This window comes from Lepidochelys kempii, chromosome 24, assembly GCF_965140285.1.
Source record: "Lepidochelys kempii isolate rLepKem1 chromosome 24, rLepKem1.hap1, whole genome shotgun sequence".
NCBI lineage: Eukaryota > Metazoa > Chordata > Testudines > Cheloniidae > Lepidochelys > Lepidochelys kempii.
The window spans coordinates 15,261,381-15,279,998 of record NC_136403.1 but is presented as its reverse complement, the minus strand read 5'-3'; the positions used below and the strand labels follow the sequence as shown (position 1 = coordinate 15,279,998).

General features: G+C 58.5%; 1 protein-coding gene across 4 annotated transcripts; it reads left to right on the top strand.

The window, feature by feature from the left end:
- The first annotated feature begins 223 nt into the window (after positions 1-223).
- Positions 224-16,441, top strand: LOC140902812 (sialoadhesin). Of its 4 annotated transcripts, none has more exons than XM_078850540.1 (12): positions 700-1,784; positions 3,595-3,650; positions 4,789-4,857; positions 6,043-6,396; positions 7,709-7,972; positions 8,389-8,670; positions 9,512-9,775; positions 11,451-11,547; positions 11,931-11,970; positions 12,253-12,359; positions 13,159-13,249; positions 16,195-16,441. In XM_078850540.1, the coding sequence occupies exons 3-12, from the start codon at positions 4,818-4,820 to the stop codon at positions 16,300-16,302; spliced, it is 1,647 nt and encodes a 548-aa protein (XP_078706666.1). In that variant the 5' UTR covers positions 700-1,784; positions 3,595-3,650; positions 4,789-4,817; the 3' UTR covers positions 16,303-16,441. The 4 variants fall into 4 exon arrangements, with proteins under 4 accessions (XP_078706664.1, XP_078706665.1, XP_078706666.1 ...); XM_078850541.1 differs by having other exon boundaries at positions 714-790; XM_078850538.1 differs by lacking the exon at positions 3,595-3,650 and having other exon boundaries at positions 224-790.
- The last annotated feature ends 2,177 nt before the right edge of the window (positions 16,442-18,618 follow it).

Genomic DNA, 18,618 nt, shown 5'->3' with positions numbered 1-18,618 from the left:
AGCTTCCTGCGCCGGGGCTACAGAGCCGCGGTGCCGGCGTAGACACCCTGGTTGACGACAGCGCTGCGACCGGCCTCCGGGAGGTGTCCCCCGATGCCCGTTCTCACTTCTCTGGTCAGCGGTTTGAAATCTACTGCCCTGCCCTCAGGTGACCAACCATCAGCCCCAGCCCGTACGTTCCTTTGCAAATTTGAAAGTCCCCTTCCTTTTGCTCGGTGACGCGTGCAGTGGTCCTAGTGCATCTGTCCAGGTGGCCCTGCCTGCTCCAGGCACCAGGCGATGCCCGGCTTGCAGCAATGCCGAGCTGCTGGACCTTGGGGAGAGGAGGCTGTGCAGTCCCAGCTGCGCGCCAGCCGGAGGAACTATGATACCCAGGGACAGATTTCACGCTGCAGGAGAGAAAGGGGCCATGGCCGGGACACACTGCCGTGCAGGGTCACAGGGAAGGAGCTGCGGAACGCCCACCACAGGGCGCGGGAGGCAAACCACCAGTCCGGTGCTGCGCCCACCAGCTGCCGGTTCTACAAAGAGCTGGACGCGATGCTTGGCGGCGACCCCACCTCCACTGCGAAGGCCCCTGTGGATACTTCGTTGGCTCACGTGCCAGTCGAGAGTGGACTGAGCCAGGAGGAGGAAATCTCGGACGAAGACGGGGAGGAGGACCCAGAGGCAGAGGATGACTCGGAGACCAGAGAAGCAGGCAGTCAGGAGCTCTTTTCTACCCCGGAGCAGCCTAGCCGGTCACAGCAGTCGGAGCTTGGCAAAGCACAAACAGGAGAGGAGTCCTCTGGTAAGTGGACCTGATTTGGGGAATTGCTGAAGCGAGTTGCTGGGGGCAGGAGGGTTGCAGAACACAGGCTTGTCTCCCATTGCAGACGTGCACCACGATGTGACCCCACCACGGAGTGCTTGTTTCCTGAGCCCCACAGCGGCGTTCCACTGTGGTCAGCACCTCCGTGAATGCCACAAGCAATCTCCTGTCGTAGCTCCTATGCGTGGCGAGATCAATGTCGCACTCCTCTTGCCTTGGTAGTTTCAGGAATTACTCCACTGCCTCTCGTGACGTGTTAGTCAGAGCGAGCGGCACACTGGTCAACAGTTCAGGATCCATTCCTCCCCGAATAGGCAGGATGCACAGTACACAAAGAGTTGAAAATTGGCGCCAAATGTAGACGGAAGCACAGGGATTGCCGGGATGCGGAGCAATGCATCACGGGGCCTTGAGACAGGACCCAGGATGCCCCGTGACCCCTTCCGCCTTCCCACAAGTCTTAGCGGCAGAAGAGAAAGAGGTGCTCTTGGGGATAGCTGCCCAGAGTGCACCGCTCTGAATACCGCCGCAAGTGCAGCAAGTGTGAACACGCTGTTGTGCAGGCAGCTGACAGTGTGAACACACAACAGCGGTTTCCCTTCAGCGCTCTCTGAGGGGCGCAGTAACTGCCAGCCCTGTAACGTTGCCAGTGTCGACGTGCCCTGAGAGGGAGCAGGTGCACAATGGAGGCTGCTTGACTCACGTCATGGCAAAAGATGGTTTCAGCAAGCTGGAAGAAACTCTAAAGGGGGGGAAGTGACGTCATCACTTGGCCTCAACTCCCCCCACAATGCAACACCTGGAGACATGTCTGGAGGACAAAGACTGAACGGGCGACGGGTTCCTCGCCTGAAGGGGAGTCCCAGCCGGTGTATGGAAGATGCTTCTATTGTCTATCAGCGCGAGACACGGCTTGATTCAAATCCTGTCTAGTTTAGAGAACTCAGAATGCGATTTTACTTTTATGTCTCAGGTAACCAACTTTGATCTCTACGCTCACTGCTTACAATCACTTGAAATCCATCGTTCTGCAGTGAATAAACCTGGTTCATATTTTACCTAAAACCCTGCGCTGTGGTTGAAGTGCCTGGGAAATCTGCTCGGGTCGCAAAGGCAGGTGTGCGTCCACTTTCCTTTGTGGCAGCGGTGGATCGGTGTGCCGGGGTTGGCACCCACCTCTCACGAGTGCCCGTTTCTGATTGGGCGTGTCTGCGTTTTTTAGGTCTGGAGACCCCCTTTCGGTGGTTCTCAGGCAGGTTTGCAGTGACTCAGCCCTGCGGCCGAGCCACACTGTCTGTACGTTAGCCGGCGCAAACCCCTTCCGGGGGATACAGTCCACAGGGCCTATCTCAGGACCCCGCTGGTGGTGTCTCTCTCGGGCCCTCCTTGGGCTAGAGTCTTAAAGTAGCCCAGCCCTGGTACGGGGCCGTATCCCCAGGGCTTCCTCCCTGGAGACACTATCCTCCTGCAGCTTGTGCTAGGCCTGCCAAAGTACAGGGTGCTTCCCAAACACAACGTGAGAGCCAGTCCCTGCCGGACGGGCTCACGGTGTAAGATACGGGGACCAAACATGGCCGGGCACTCGGGAGAGGACAGCTAAGCCTCCCTCCAGACCTCCTGGGGGACGACTGCTAAGCCTCCCCCTGCCCCACTGCTCTGTTCCTGGGATGGGTGGGGTTGAACCCTGAGGCCTCCCGCAGGGGGCCTTTGGGCCTAGTCCACCCCATCACAACTGGGTAATAAACGTACACTGGTCAGGCTTCGGACCAGGGCAGGACGGTACAGACCTGGGGTCGTAGGTGGAGAGCTGGGGGGATTGGCGGGAGCCTCTATTGTTTCATAGGGGCTGGGAGACCATTCATGGGACTCAGCTGAGCGTGTCCCTGCCTGGGGATGGCTGTGTCAGGGCAGGACCTGCCAGAGGTTTGTAGCTTGTCACAGCATCACAGTGTGAGAGGGAGCCCAGGTTGGTGGGACAGAGGGCTCAGCAGTACCCCAGTTCCAGGTTGCACCCCAGGGAACCCATCGCAGTGGGTGGGAGCCAGGACTCCAGGGTTCTATCCTGAGCTATTGGAGGGGAGTGGGGTCTAATGGGTTGGAGCAGTGGGGCTGGGAATCAGGACTCCTGGGTTCTATTCTTGGTTCTGCCCTTTGTCCATGGGGGATGGGGACCCTCCTCTTACTCCGAGGGCTGAGCGACTCCTCAGATGCTTTGAGATCCCAGCTGGCCAGCGCTAGAAAAGGACCGAGCCTCATCCCTTCACCAGGGTCTCTCTGAGCATGGGTGTTGTGGTCCTTCTAACTCTGACCCAGTGGGCCCATTTAGCCCATGGCTGGTGAGTCTCTGGGGCTGGACAGGGTTAAAAGGAACAGGCAACACCACACACCTCCCCACCCCCCTTGTAACCAGCGCTGGGGTTGAGCTTCACAATTTCCAGAGAAAGGGGAAGTTTGTCTGCTGCAGCCAGACAACAAAGTGAAGTGCGTGGAGCCAGAACCCCCAAGTCCCGACTCTCAGCCCCCTGTTCTAACCACTAGACCCCATTCCCCTTCCCCAGCTGGGGATAAAAACCAGAAGTCCTGAGTCTCAGTCACTGTAACCACTAGAGCCTATTGCTACCAAACCAGCAAGTAGGTTGCCTTTAAAGGCCAGGAACACAGGATCACGGTTCCCTTTCCTCCCCTGAGGCACCAGCCACTCACCGCGCCTGGGGCTATTGCCACAGATGCAAATGAAGATGATTTCTCCTTACCTACCCCCAACCTCTCTGCTGTCTCCTTAGTGTTAGCGGTGGGATCAGACCGGAGTCCCAGCCACTAACCCAGGCCCAGGTCCCAGGTATGAGCTACTTTTCCTTGTTTTGGGGGCAAAAAGCCAGATAGGGGGAGAATGATTCTTCGCATCTCTAAATCATTGACAGGAGATTAAACGGTGAGAGTTTCTTATGGGAGGGGACCCAGCTGAGACCAGGGCCTGGTGAGGCAGGCGCTGCCCAGACACAGCCAGAGACAGTCCCTGCACCAAAGAAATTATAATTAAAATAGACAATGGGTGGGAGGGAAAACTGAGGCACAGAGAGAAGGAGTGACTGGCCCGCTATTGTATGGTGGCTCCCTGAGAGATCTAGGAAGAGAACCCAGGGCTCTGTGTCCCACAGCCGTGCTCTAGCCACTGGGCCACGCTGTCACACCGTCATTGGGGGTAGCATTGGAAATACACTGGGGCTTCCCAAACACGGTGTGAGAGCCAATCTGCCCGACGAGCTCATTGTGTAGGATGGGGACTGAACACGGCAGGGCTACTTTACCCTGCGCTGTTAAACAGCTGCCGAGCCCTACCCCAGAGCAGGCTGCATTTCAGTGCCTGTTGAAAAGACCAGCAACTGGGCAGGCTGTGAAAGTGTCTGAGATCATATAGGGGAGACCACGCTGATCGCTGCTTCTGGGGCTTTGCTGTTCCCAGCTGAGACACTGAACCCCGGCCCTGCCCCTTGTGTCTGTGATACCCTTCCCCCACATGGCTCTCTCCTAATGGGTCAGAATGTCCCCCTGGGGTCCCTGCCACACCCCAAAGTGGTTTGTTCTGTTCCACCTCCCTGACTCTCCCTGCACATGTCGGCTCCACATAGGAACTGTCCTCCAGTCCTGCCCTGAAACTGCCCTCTGTGTTGCTGTGAGCTGCCGAAGAGCCACTTGCCCCTCCCCAGAGGTGGCTGCACCTCACTCCTGAGGCCGTGAGCCCAGCACACATGTCCAGCAAAGCACACGGGGATAGAAATACAACCAATCCTTGCTCCGTCGGTCCAATCTCCAAGCTTTACTCCCTTCTGGTTAGGAAGGTCTTTTTTGAAGGGTCCTAGGTGTAAAATACCTGGTGACGCAGCCGATCCCGTGGCCGGATGCCATCGCCCGGCATAAACGAGCTGTCACCCAGAAATGCTGCAGGTGAATCATTCCCAGCCCCTTTCCCCTCCCAGGCCGGCTGAGCGCTCTGCCCTGGACGGAGATGGCCTTGGTGCTGGTCCCTGCCCTTTGCCTCCTGACCGGTGAGTAATTCACACAGACGCCACGCGCTGCCAGCCAGGCGACCGGTGGGGACTGTTTCCCCAGTCCTGGGAGTGCGTCTACACTGCCGGGAGGGTGCTTGGAACCGGGTTCCATCGCAGAGAAATCCCAGCCACTCGCACCAGCGGCTCCAGTTCAAGCCTAGGGGGCGTCTGGCCTTGAACCTGACCCCGAGTGGCCGGGTCCTCGCTGCTGGTTTCACCCCGATGGAGAACACGCCTGGCTCTCATGGCAGAGTCAGCCTGGTCTAGCCTCAGCCACCCTCGGCTGAGCAGCGAGGGCCTCAGCCGCTCTCGTCCCCCGGGCTGCCGTTTTCCCTGCGCCACGTCCTGCCTCCGGGCTTCTGGCTGTCACAGCGAGTCAGGGTGTCTCCTGGGCCGGCCCGGAGAGCTCTGCTCCCTGCCCTGCCCGTCCGCCCAGCTCCGGCGCGGCTGGACCCTGCCCGCGTCCGCCCCCGCTCCTTGTGCATGGGAAGTGCCTGACCTAGGGTTGGCAACCCTCCAGGACTGTCCTGGAGTGTCCAGGAATTAACAATTAAATTTTAATTAAAGATTATTATGTGATGAAACCGGCAGTACTTTGTCCAAGCAAAGTTGGCAACCCTAACCTGACCCCTCACAAGGGGGGCTCCTCCTGCAGTCAGGGCCTCTGGCCCAAGGGTCAGACACCCTACTATGGGTGGGGGTTGAACTGAGAGGGGATGAGGGGTGCACTGGGGGGCAATATACGGGGCTGAATTGAGAGGGGATGGGGAGGTGAACTAAGCTGGGGTTGAGGGGGACTTAAGCGAGGGGGGGTGAACTAAGGACGGACTAGATAGAAGCGGGGCTGGGCAGATGAGGGGAGGGGGTCGGCCTGGACTGATGGGAGAACTCGGGGGGGACAGGAGTGATTCAGCAACTGGGGTGATAAGTTGCTGGGGATGGGCTGATGTGGGGGGGGGGCATCTCCAAATTCCCCTTCCCCAATTCACAGGGGAGCGCTCATTGGGCTCAGACAGAACCACAACCCATTGTCCCCGATTGTGTTTTAAAGCCCCTGGTTTGGGGGCTGAGCTGATGCTGGCCTCTCCCGGCGGGATCCGTGCGGCAGCCCAGCCTGCGGGCAGGTTCCCCAACTCGCTGGGGCCGGGCGCCGGCCTGATCCCCGATTCCTGTCCCCGGCAGGCGCCTACGCCCAGGAGTGGGGTGTGAGATTCGCACCAGGGCCCCTGGCTGGAGGGACCGACTCCTGCGTGACCATCCCCTGCTCCTTCACCTACCCCACGGGGTGGACGGTCAGTGCTGTGAGCTGGACACGGGAGAAGGATCAAACCGTCTATCACCGGGACGAGGCTCGTGTCCACGCGGACTTCAAGGGGCGCGCCCGCTATCTGGGGGACCTGCAGCACGACTGCTCCCTGCAGGTGTCGGGGCTGCGCCCCAGCGATCAGGGCACCTACCGCTTCTGCTTCCATGCAGCGGGCGATGGCAGGACGGACAGATGGACGAGTGAGCCAGGACAGCGGCTCAATGTCTCCGGTAACCAGGTTCCGTCCAGCACCCCCGGGTCCAGGCAGGGCCCGAGGAGAACCGCAGAGAGGGCCGCACACGCCAGCGCAGACACCCCAAGCAGGGCTCGTCCCCTCCAGCAGGGGGCAGCACCGGGACACGGACACACGGACACACACAGACAGGCGCGAGCTTCCGCTTCGAAGTAGAGGGCCCTGGCACGAGTGAGGGATGGTCGTGTAAATCAAAACAGCAACACACACAAACACCCCCCCCCCATTTCTGCCTTGCTGGGAAATCCAAGTGCTTAGAGCTGGGAGTCAGGACTCCTGGGTTCTCTCTCCAGCTCCAGAGGAGGCGGGGGAGTGGCTAGAGCGGGGGGGGGGGACTTGTGGGTCAGACTCCCAGGCTGTGTTGCCAGACCCACGTCCCCGTCCCTCTGTCTAACCCTTGGCCTGCGCTGAAGAGCCGCTGGGACTGACCCTGCAGCCAGCATAACGCAGCAGGCGTGAGGGGCTCTCAGGTGGAGACTATAGTGGGACTGGGACCCTGCAGGACCCCCCAAAACAGCGGGAGCGGGTAAAATGAGCTTTGTTGGGGGTGGGCAAAAAACCAGGCTGCGTTAATTGGCCGGAAAACACTAAATCTCATAAATGTACCAAGAGTCGGCGACTGGGGAAATAGCTAAATATTTTGTTTCAGCTTCTCTTTCCTCTCCGTGTTTATCTGCCTTGCTCCAAACCTGGGGAAATGCACCCGCCCAAGTCAGGTCAGACCCGTTCTGGGATAACAGGAGTTGAAGTGTGTTTGTACCTGGTTCAAGCAAGATTTGTTTTCTTCTCTTTGTGGTAAAAATTGTCTCTGAATCCCGTTGGTACAGATCAGACCGTCACCCACCGGTTTCTGTCGGGTGGTTGGTTGGTTTAGCAGCCTGGGGGGATCTGTCTCTCTTGTCGGATTTGCGGGATTTAAGGATTTTGTGGCTGGGAGGGGGATGAAAATGCAAAAACCAAAGCAGGGCACTTGAATAAAGGGAACGGGACAGAATTAAAAACAATCCCGCTTAGGGCTCCAGTCTGAGGCCCGACGTGTGGTGCCCCCCACTGGCGGCTGCGCCCCTCCGGGCAGACCCAGCGCTCCCCGTGTCTCAGGGGAACTTTCGCTGCTCTCCCTCCTGGCCACGAGCCCTCATTGCCGGAGCCCGCCGAGCTCCCAGGCTGGGCCATGCCCACACCCTGGGGGCTGCTCCCCGCTCTGCAGCCAGGCCGTGACCCCTGGGAGCGCTGCCAGCCCCAGGGCCCCAGCAGGGTTCAATGGCTCCTGACTCCTCCTCTCCTCACAGACGATCTGTGCCAGCCCTCCCTGGGGCGCCGAACAGAACCGGGACCCTCCCTCACCTGCTCCGTGGGGGCAACTTGCCCCCATCCCCCGTCGTGGTACGACCGAGATGGCGCACGGCGGAGCCCAGGGCAAACCTCGGGCGGGGCTGGGGCGACCGAGCTGCGAATATCCCCGTCCCAGCTGGACCCCGGTGTGGCGCTGAGATGCCAGGTGGATGGATACAGGGATGAGTGTGACTCTGACCAAACCCAGCCCCTGGGGACAGGTGAGGTCTGCTTCTACACATGGCATGGTTAGAGGAGGGGCGGCGGGAGCCAGGACACCTGGGATCTATCCCTGACACAGGAAGGGGATTGGGGACAAGTGGCTAGAGTGCGGGAACAGGGAGTCAGGATTCTTGGCTTCTATCTCCAATTCTGGGAGGGGGCTGGTGTAGTGGGTTAAAGTGGAGGAGACTCAGGGCCAGGACTCCTGGGTTCTTTCCCCAGCTCTGGGAGGGGAGTGGATCTGTGGGTGAGAGCAGGGGGCATGGGAATCAGGACTCCTGGGTTCTATTCCCTCAAAAACTGTCATCTGGCTCTAGCAAATATTCTCCCCCCGAGGGACTGGACGGGGAGGGACCTGCCCCTTCGTTCAGTCCTGGGGTCCAGCTGACGAACTCTCACCCGACTCTCCCCTCAGTCGCCCCCAAAGTGCCCAGGGTGGAGGTTTCGTGGCTGGCAGGGAAGGCACCACTAAGGGAAGGCGACAGTTTTACCCTGCACTGCCAGGCTGCTGCCCTGCGGCCCATCACTGGATACGTCTGGTCCCACGGGGACGTGTGGCTGCCAGGAGCCGGGCAGGATTTACATGTTGACAAGGCAGCCGTCTCCGATGGAGGGAGCTACGCGTGCGGGGTCTGGGTGTCCGGCCCCGGCTGGGGGTATCTGAGCCTCTCTGCGAGGGAATCAGTAGAAGTTCAGCGTAAGTAGCGAGGGCTGGCGAGAGCCTCCTCCCTCGCAGCCCCCGATACTCCCCACAGGGCCTCCTGGAGCAGCCCCGTGTGCCCCTGCCTTGTCCCCCCTGCTTTGCCCCTGCCCGCCTCCTCCCCCCTGCTTCGCCCCACCCGCCTCGTCCCCCCCGCTTCACCCTCTTCCGCCTCGTCCCCCCTGCTTCACCCCTCCCAACGCATGAGCCCCAGCCTCATATTCCGCCCCTGCCTCCTAATACCCGGGTTTGCTCAACCCAGTGCTGCTGGCTCTGGCCTGGGCCCCCTGCTCCTCTGCATCGCTCCCGTGGCTGGGCCAGCAGAGACAAATTCAGTTTGTGTCCCCCCGCACCTGCCCCCGGCCCCTAGCCCCCTTTGGACCGCTGCTCATCCCCCCACCTGCCCCGGGGGCCCATTCCACACTGAGCTCGGCCCTGTCCCCTCCCGCCCAGGTGTCCAGCCGCCTCTGTGCCAGGCCCTGCCCCTCCATCTGCCTTGTGTCCCCGGACCCCTCTGGGACAGTCTCTGCCCCCCCTCAAGCTGCCCCAGACTCCCAGCCCCATATGGGCCAGGCCCTGTACCACCCCTCACCTGCTCCAGGCCCCCAGCTTGCTCTGGGCCAGACCCTCTCCCCCGCAACTGCCTTGTGCCCCCAGACCCTTCTGGGGGACTCCTCCCCTATATCCCCATGCCGCCCTGCCTGTTCTCGCCCCCAGGAGCCACATGGGCCAGGCCCTGCCCCTCACCCCCTGCCCTGGATCCCTTCCACCCTCTGGGCCAGGTCCCCCCACTCTGTCTCTCTCCGTTCACGCCCCGTGTCTCTGTCTCGCCCCCCAGACGCCCCCACAGGTGTCCATGTTACGGCAGCGCCGGGCACCAGCCCGCAGGCAGGGGCATCGGTGACGCTAACGTGCAGTTACACCAGCAGCCTCCCCGCCCCCAACTCCTACACCTGGTACCGGGGCGACCGGCAGCTGGGGGGATCCCAGCAGGAAATGGTGTTGAAGAGCATCACGGCGGAGCAGGCTGGGGAGTATCGCTGCAAGGCCGACAATGGGATCGGCCAGTCCCCGTCCCCCCCCATCAACATCACCGTCCTCTGTAAGTGCCGGGGACCTGAGAAAAGAGACCTCCGGGGTGGGGGAAGGGCAGGGGTTGTGCCTTTGTGCCGTAGGCCCAGCGGGGGAGGGTCATTGTGGCGATCGCGGTGGAGCTCCCAGTGCCGCGGTGGCCAGCAGGGCTAGCGCCATCCCGGGGTGCAGGGACAGGGCAATCTGGAATCGAGCAGAGAGGGGATTTTACCTCTGGATCTCGCCCTGGTGCAACCACGTCTGGGGTCCTGTGCCCAGTTCTGGGGCCCACACTCCCAGGAGGTGCTGATCAGCTGGGGAGGGGTCAGAGAAGAGACATGAGAAGGAGTCAGGGGTTGGAAAGCCTACCCCAGGGTGAGAGACTCCAGGAGCTCCATCTGTTTAGCTGAACCAAGGGAAGGGGAAGGGGTGACGTGAGCCCCGTCTGGAAGATCCTACGCAGAGAAGAGAACATTGGCTGAGGAGATAGAGATCCAGGGGCTGGAAGCTGAAGCTAGACAAATTCAGACTGGCAATAAGGTGCAAATGTTGAACAGGGAGGAGAATTTGCCATTGAAAGAACGATCTCAGGACATGGTGGATTCTCCGTCCCGGGGAATCTTTAAATCAAGCTGGGATGTTTTGATAAAATGTTTGCTCTCTTTCAAATGGGAATGAATTCAGGGGAGTCCTGAGGCCTGTGTCACTTCTGGCCTTAGATTTTATGGAGCATCCTTCCCTAGGCCCATCACTGCCTTTTCCCGAGGTCTTGGGGAGGCTGGCTGTGATTCCTCCAGCCCTTTAATCAAACAGGCAGGGGCTGGACTACATCTCCCATGATGCACCATGGCCAGGGATTCCAATGAAGCGCCCCACCCCGCACCAAGAGGGGACTAGGTGGTGCATCGTAGGAGTTGTAGTTCAGCCGGACAGCCTGGCCAAAAGAGGAGGCTGAGAGCGTGAGGAACAGGTACTGCAAGTCACATGATGCACCACACCGAAGGACTCCTATGACACACATGGAATGATGGGATTTTGTGAGATCTTGGTTTTCATTTAAAAAAAACAAAATTTCTAGTAGAGCTGGCCAGGAAATAGATTTTTTTTCCCAAGTGGGAAAGCTTCACTTTTCATAGAAATGTCAAAAACCGAAATATTTCAATTGAAAATGGCTCGATGGGAGTTGTAGTTTGAGTGCCTTGTGCTTCCATTCTCTTCTGTAGGCCAGGATCTGTAGCCAGACTATATCTCCCATGATGCATCTTGGCGTAGGATTCCTGTGATGCACGCCCTTCCCGCACCAAGAGAGGGGCTGGTGGGGCATCATGAGAGATGTAGTCCAGACAGACACCTTGGCCTAGAGTGGAGAATGAGGATACAAGGCTCTGAAACTACATCTCCCATAATGCACCCTGACTATGGATTCCTATGAGGCACCCTTCTGATCACCAAGAGGGGAGATAGTGGTACATCATGGGAAATGTCATCCAGCTGGGCAGCACAGCCTATAGAGGAGGCTGGGGGCGCTGGGATGGGAGGGCTTCGCGTCTGAGCATCAGGTCTGCTGACTCCAAAGCAACCACGTGTAATGATCCAGCCCCATGCAGCCTCACTGTAGGCTTGTTACCCGGCTGCCGTCCCTCAGCAAATAGGGTTCGAAAATCTGCTGCAGGGTTGATCCAAGAACCCTCCTTTCTCCTTTCCAGCCACCCCCCTTGTGCAGGCTCCCGCCTACATCCTGGGACCTGCAGTTGCGCTCGTCCTGCTGCTGCTGGTGGGGCTGGTCGGCGTCATAGCTTGGAGGTATTTGCGCTTGCTTTGCAAACCGGTGATATCCGCGTCTTGGGTCGTCTGGCCATCCCCAGCTCCTCCCGCCTGGCCTTTGCCGGAGAACCCCGCAATCCGGGAGTGAGAATTGCAGAGCCAGTTCGGGTGCACGGAAACCCAGTCGGGGGGAGGTGATTGAATGGTGGTGGTTGGGTCCCACACGGATACCTGACACCCGCAGGGGCCTGGGAAGGGCTGGGTGGCCTCTGGGTTACACGGCTGGGCTGGTGGTCAGGAGAGCAGGGGTCAAGCCCAGGCAGGAGGTTCTATTTTGTGGGAGCCTTTGTCCTGTTCCTTCCCCTCCTGAACCGAAGCAGATGTCGTTTTGCCTCTGAGCTGTTGGTCTCCTTTATTTGTAGGAAGAGGCGGAGCAAACGCCAGGGGCTGAGCAGCGATCCGGTAAGTGCATCTATGGGGCTGGGAGCCAGGACGCCTGGGTTCTATCCCCAGCTTTGCTGCTGACTCACTGCATGACTTCAGATGAGCTCTGTCCCTCAGGTTACCCCTCCATAAAACATGATAATAAAACTCCCCTCCCCCGAGCAGGACAGAAGGTCTTTCCAGTCCCCTGGGTAGTTTATCCGGGGGGGGGGGGATCTATGTACATTTTCCTTTGTTATTAAACATCACCGAGCAGTCCCAGAGCAGTGGCTCGCGGCCTCACTTCTCCCTGCCTTGCAGGACCAGCCGGGCCCGGGGGAGACCCCGATGTCTGAACGCATCTATGAGAACACCCAGCACTATGGCATGGGGAAGCCAGCCCGCCTGGCCCCACCCGCAGCCCCCAGGTAACAGCCGGGCGTGGGTCTGAGCTACTGTGTAGGGGCTCGGTGTGGGGCGGTGCCCACATGTTAGGAGAGCGTGGCCAAGGCTGAGCTTGATACGCCTCCTGCTGGGGTGTAGGTCAGTTTGTGTGTGTCCCTGGCGCCCCCTGCTGGAGGGATGAGCCCTGTTTGGGGCAGGGGCTGGATCGGAGCCAGCATTCCCTCGACAGGGGTCCCCAAACATTTTCTGTCACGCCCTCCCTTATCCTTAATGGAAACTGTCCGCACCCCTTCCCCCTCCCCTGCCGGGAGCGGGGCCAGAGATGCGGTCAGGAGCTGGGTTCGAGGCTGGTGCTGGGACCAGGGCTGGAGCTGCGGCTGGGGCAGAGTGGGGCTGGGTGCTGCCCCCTCCCTGCCCCCCATGGGGGCTGGCCCGGCCACGCTGCCCGGAAAGTTCCTCCAGGTCCTCCTAGGGTGGTGTGCCCCACAGTTTGGGGACCGCTGCTCCAGAAGGGAAAGGCCCCTTCTTTGCCCTCCTCCCTCCCGAGGAAGCCAGTCCCCCACTCCGGGGCTGGACTGGAGCCAGTGTCCCCTAGAGGGGAAAGGCCCCATTTCCCATTCCCCAAATCCATGACTCATGTCTGGTCTGGGGTGCTTTAGCCCAGGGGTCCACCCCCAGCCACTGACCCACAGGGGTTGTACGCTGTTGACCGACGCAGCCTGACCAATCCCCAGCCACGGCGCTGCAGCCGACCGAACACTAGCCACCCAAATGCCCTCGGGCCATCCCCAGCCCGCCTAATGTTCTCTCTTTCTCTGGCAGCGCGCCCACCGAGGTGTTTCCGGGCTCTCCGGATGGCACCAGGGAATCCCACATCTACAGCCAGCCCATGAAGATGGGCAGAGTACTGCAGGTGAGTGACTCTGTGTATACGGGGCCCAGGACTCCTGGGTTCTATCCCTGGCTCTGGGAGGGGAGTGGTGTCTAGTGGTTAGAGCAGGGGCAGGGGGCTGGGAGCCAGGTCTCCTGGGCTCTGTCCCGGCTCTGCCCCCTGTGAGATCAGCTCCCAGCGGCAGCGAGACCAGGCTGGGCTGGGCGCTCTGGGTCAGGGTGAGCACAGCTGAGGGGCAGGGCAGGGGGCATCGCCCAGCAGCTGGAGGGCAGAGCAGTAGGCGGGACGCTGAGTGACGGGGCTGGGGGGGTGACATGAAGAGGCGAGTGCTCTGCGGGGGGGCCTCTGTGTCGCCGGGGGCAGCGGGACAAGCCCTGGGCAGCTGGCGTGTGCAGCAATATCTCGTCCACCGGCTGGGACAGGGAATGGGGCCTGGGGCCTTTCCCCTGTAGGGGGGCCAGCTCTGATCCAACTGCTGGTGCCTGAGTAGCAGCATTGCCGTGAGCTGGTGGAGTTGCTCCATTCGATGGCAGGAGGAGCAGAGCTGTTACCCCCAAGGTGGAGCTAAAGCAGTTGCTCCATTACCCAGCAGCAGTGGTAGGGCTGTTATCATAGAATCATAGAATATCAGGGTTGGAAGGGACCCCAGAAGGTCATCTAGTCCAACCCCCTGCTCGAAGCAGGACCAATTACCAGTTAAATCATCCCAGCCAGGGCTTTGTCAAGCCTGACCTTAAAAACCTCTAAGGAAGGAGATTCTACCACCTCCCTAGGTAACGCATTCCAGTGTTTCACCACCCTCTTAGTGAAAAAGTTTTTCCTAATATCCAACCTAAACCTCCCCCACTGCAACTTGAGACCATTACTCCTCGTTCTGTCATCTGCTACCATTGAGAACAGTCTAGAGCCATCCTCTTTGGAACCCCCTTTCAGGTAGTTGAAAGCAGCTATCAAATCCCCCCTCATTCTTCTCTTCTGCAGGCTAAACAATCCCAGCTCCCTCAGCCTCTCCTCATAACTCATGTGTTCCAGTCCCCTAATCATTTTTGTTGCCCTTCGCTGGACTCTCTCCAATTTATCCACATCCTTCTTGAAGTGTGGGGCCCAAAACTGGACACAGTACTCCAGATGAGGCCTCACCAATGTCGAATAGAGGGGAACGATCACGTCCCTCGATCTGCTCGCTATGCCCCTACTTATACATCCCAAAATGCCATTGGCCTTCTTGGCAACAAGGGCACATTGCTGACTCATATCCAGCTTCTCGTCCACTGTCACCCCTAGGTCCTTTTCCGCAGAACTGCTGCCTAGCCATTCGGTCCCTAGTTTGTAGCTGTGCATTGGGTTCTTCCGTCCTAAGTGCAGGACCCTACACTTATCCTTATTGAACCTCATCAGATTTCTTTTGGCCCAATCCTCCAATTTGTCTAGGTCCTTCTGTATCCTATCCCTCCCCTCCAGCGTATCTACCACTCCTCCCAGTTTAGTATCATCCGCAAATTTGCTGAGAGTGCAATCCACACCATCCTCCAGATCATTTATGAAGATATTGAACAAAACCGGCCCCAGGACCGACCCTTGGGGCACTCCACTTGATACCGGCTGCCAACTAGACATGGAGCCATTGATCACTACCCGTTGAGCCCGACAATCTAGCCAGCTTTCTACCCACCTTATAGTGCATTCATCCAGCCCATACTTCCTTAACTTGCTGACAAGAATACTGTGGGAGACCGTGTCAAAAGCTTTGCTAAAGTCTAGAAACAATACATCCACTGCTTTCCCTTCATCCACAGAACCAGTAATCTCATCATAAAAGGCGATTAGATTAGTCAGGCATGACCTTCCCTTGGTGAATCCATGCTGGCTGTTCCTGATCACTTTCCTCTCATGCAAGTGCTTCAGGATTGATTCTTTGAGGACCTGCTCCATGATTTTTCCAGGGACTGAGGTGAGGCTGACTGGCCTGTAGTTCCCAGGATCCTCCTTCTTCCCTTTTTTAAAGATTGGCACTACATTAGCCTTTTTCCAGTCATCCGGGACTTCCCCGGTTCGCCACGAGTTTTCAAAGATAATGGCCAATGGCTCTGCAATCACAGCCGCCAATTCCTTCAGCACTCTCGGATGCAACTCGTCCGGCCCCATGGACTTGTGCACGTCCAGCTTTTCTAAATAGTCCCTAACCACCTCTATCTCCACAGAGGGCTGGCCATCTATTCCCCATGTTGTTATGCCCAGCGCAGCAGTCTGGGAGCTGACCTTGTTAGTGAAGACAGAGGCAAAAAAAGCATTGAGTACATTAGCTTTTTCCACATCCTCTGTCGCTAGGTTGCCTCCCTCATTCAGTAAGGGGCCCACACATTCCTTGGCTTTCTTCTTGTTGCCAACATATCTGAAGAAACCCTTCTTGTTACTCTTGACATCTCTGGCTAGCTGCAGCTCCAGGTGCGATTTGGCCCTCCTGATTTCATTCCTACATGCCCGAGCAATATTTTTATACTCTTCCCTGGTCATATGTCCAACCTTCCACTTCTTGTAAGCTTCTTTTTTATGTTTAAGATCCGCTAGGATTTCACCATTAAGCCAAGCTGGTCGCCTGCCATATTTACTATTCTTTCGACTCAATGTATATCCTCCATGTGTATCTCCCATTACAGAGGTGACGCCCTCAGCTGATGTGTTTTGTGTCGATATACGGGATCTCCAGAAGGCCCGATGTAATGATCAAGGCTAAAATTGTGGGGGGGGAGTTGTTTTTTTAGGAGACAGCGTTGCCTAGTGGATAGAGCACTGGCCTGAGACACAGGACACCTGGGTTCTCTTCCTGGCTCTTCCACCTGCCTGGTGGGTGGCCTTGGCTAAGTCACTTCTTCTGGTGCGTCAGTTTCCCCAGCCATGCCTTGAGCTCTGCTGACGTAAAGCTCCCCGTCAGAGCCGGGCATTTTCATTATTATTCTTTGCCCTAGGGTGACCCGGATGAGATCCACTACTCGGCCATCCAGCTGCAGCATCCCACCCGGAGAGCGGAGCCTGTCGCCGACCTCACCTGCGAATACGCTGTTATTAAGCGCTAGGATCCAACTGCGGCTCACCGAGTGCCTCCCCCCACGGGGGGCCAGGAAAAGATTTTACCTCCCACACCTCATCTCTCTTAAAACACAAACCGGCAACATCACGTGTTGAAATCTACAAAGTAAATAGCCTTCAATCAAACTGTAGCAGTGTGCAGGGCTAGAGCATTTGGTGAATCAATCCATGCATCTCAAGGGACTGTTCTGCATGGCCAGTTTGCCCTTGTTTGCCCTTGTGCCTAGCTTGAGCCGGAGAACCTCTCCCGGGGTCCCTGCACCCAGCCCAGATCTGGAGGGGGCGGGGAGGGTCAAGCTAGAGCGCCATTAACTCCACCCCTTTGCATGTGTGTCCTTAACTCCACCCCCTTTGCAGATTTCAAGCCCAGATCTGGGGGTCGAGCTAGAGCGGGGCTTTCAGTGAGACACCTGATCGCCATGGAAGGACTCAAAGGTTTGGAGAACCTGCCCCCTCCCTGGGGTAGTTGTTGCGAGGGTCAAGTCCTCTCCTTGGGAAGAACCTGCCCCTTATGTCCAGTCTGGATTTGTCTGGCTTCATCCCCCAGCCATCGGAGCTCACTTTGCCTTTGTGGGGTGGGTTAACCAGCCTCTGCTCCCCAAAATCCCCTCCCCAGACAGGTGCTAATAGACCCGGACCAAGGCATCTCTCTGCCGCCTTTGAGAGAAACCGAACAGCTCCGGCTCCTTCTGTCTCTCACTCACCTACAGGAGTGTAGCAACAGCAGGCAAATTATCCCTCAGTTCATGGCTAGTCACTTTCACTGGCTTATCTAATGGGGAGAGACGGGTTTCTCTGGCTCAATGAGTTCATTGTCCGGGGCTAAGATTTCCGCGCTAAGCAGCGTCCGGCTCACCCTGTCCTGCAGGAGGCTGGATCCCCTGCAGGCTGTCATTCTTCCCGCTTCTACATAAAGCGCCAAAGGGGAGACACGGAGCCCAGCCCCAGTGTATTTCCTAACCCCCGAGTATTGTGTATTCGGTGTATGGAGGTAACACATAGGCGCACCGCACGTGAGACAGCGTGCCAGGCGCTGTACAAACACAGAGCAAAACCCCGCTCCCCTGCCCCGACGAGCAGCCCAGCGAGCCCTGGGGCTGTCTGGACAGGAGAAATTGCCCCAGGATTTTCCGCAATCCTGGGGGTGGTTTAATTTGTGGGGTGCTGAACTTCAGCAGCTGCGGAGGGGCTTGGTTTTCGGCCGTTGGGGCGTTTGCTCCAAATCAGGCCTGGAGGTGGCGCCTCGCGGGGCAGCACCAAAATAATCAATTCCCAGACCCCTGGGGGAGGTGAGAATCCAGGGCTGGGGGGCAGCTCAACGGTGCCCTCTGCTGGGGGTCCGAGGAGCAAAGGATCTCAGGCTGCACAGGGCGCAGGATGGGGAGGACGCCAGGGAATGGGCTCGTGTTGAGATCTAGAGATCAAGGGGGCGGCCTCGTGTGGATCCCGTGTGCAGGGCTGGGGTGGGGCTTGGTGTTTGGTTTTGTTCTGCGATGGGGTGAAACTGAGTCCAGTTTTTTTTATAAAAAACCCCAGAGAGAGACAGACCCAAAGCAGCCAACGGGCTGGTGGGGCAGGCCGTCCCGCCTCCTTGGCCCTGTGGGAGACCCAGATTCAAGCCTTTGCTCCGTTTGATTCACATTTGGGCATCGGGGCCAGCCCTGACTGCCAGGGAGAGCCCCCCCACCCCCAACTCCCTGCAGCACAGCACCCCAAAGTGAAATTGACGGTAGATCTGAGGACCGGCCTTCCAGCCTCCCCACTCCCCCCCAGCAGCTCATCTCTGTCCATTGTCCCACAGCTCCCTGGCATGGGGAGCTAATGAGAGGGGGGCCTGGATTGTGGGGGCAGACTGAGCCCCTGACATTGGGAAAGCTGGTATGGGGGAAAAGGGAATGGGGTCTCCAGAGGACCCCTGGCCTAGTGGTTATATTGGGGGACCGTGGTACAGAGGGAAAAGGGGGTCACAGAGAGCCTCTGCTAAGGGGAAAGAGGTTTCCTGGAGTCCCACGTTTCTCCAGCCTGGTGCACCCTAAGGGGCTGTGTTAACTTGGGAGCACAAGAGGGCGGGGACCATCTCTCCCTGTGTCTGCGTGGCACTTGGCCCAACGGGGCTGCACGGAGCTGGGAAAAGGATTTCAGAGCAAGGCCGAAATACGCCGTGTGTGTGTGTACGCACATTGAGTTGGGGGTGCTGGACGGAACCTGGTTACCAGAGACACGGAGCCGCCGTCCTGGCTCACTCCCCCACGTGTCCGTCCTGCCATCGCCCGCTGCATGGAAGCGGAAGCGGTAGGTGCCCT

What these genes read in the sequence shown, in the direction of transcription:
- LOC140902812 (XM_078850538.1), top strand. Translation starts at nt 280, where the DNA reads ATGCCCGGCTTGCAGCAATGCCGAGCTGCTGGACCTTGGGGAGAGGAG. An exon ending in CATCAACATCACCGTCCTCT is followed by an intron (nt 9,776 to 11,450) that starts GTAAGTGCCGGG and finishes TCTCCTTTCCAG; the next exon opens with CCACCCCCCTTGTGCAGGCT. An exon ending in GCCCCACCCGCAGCCCCCAG is followed by an intron (nt 12,360 to 13,158) that starts GTAACAGCCGGG and finishes TTTCTCTGGCAG; the next exon opens with CGCGCCCACCGAGGTGTTTC.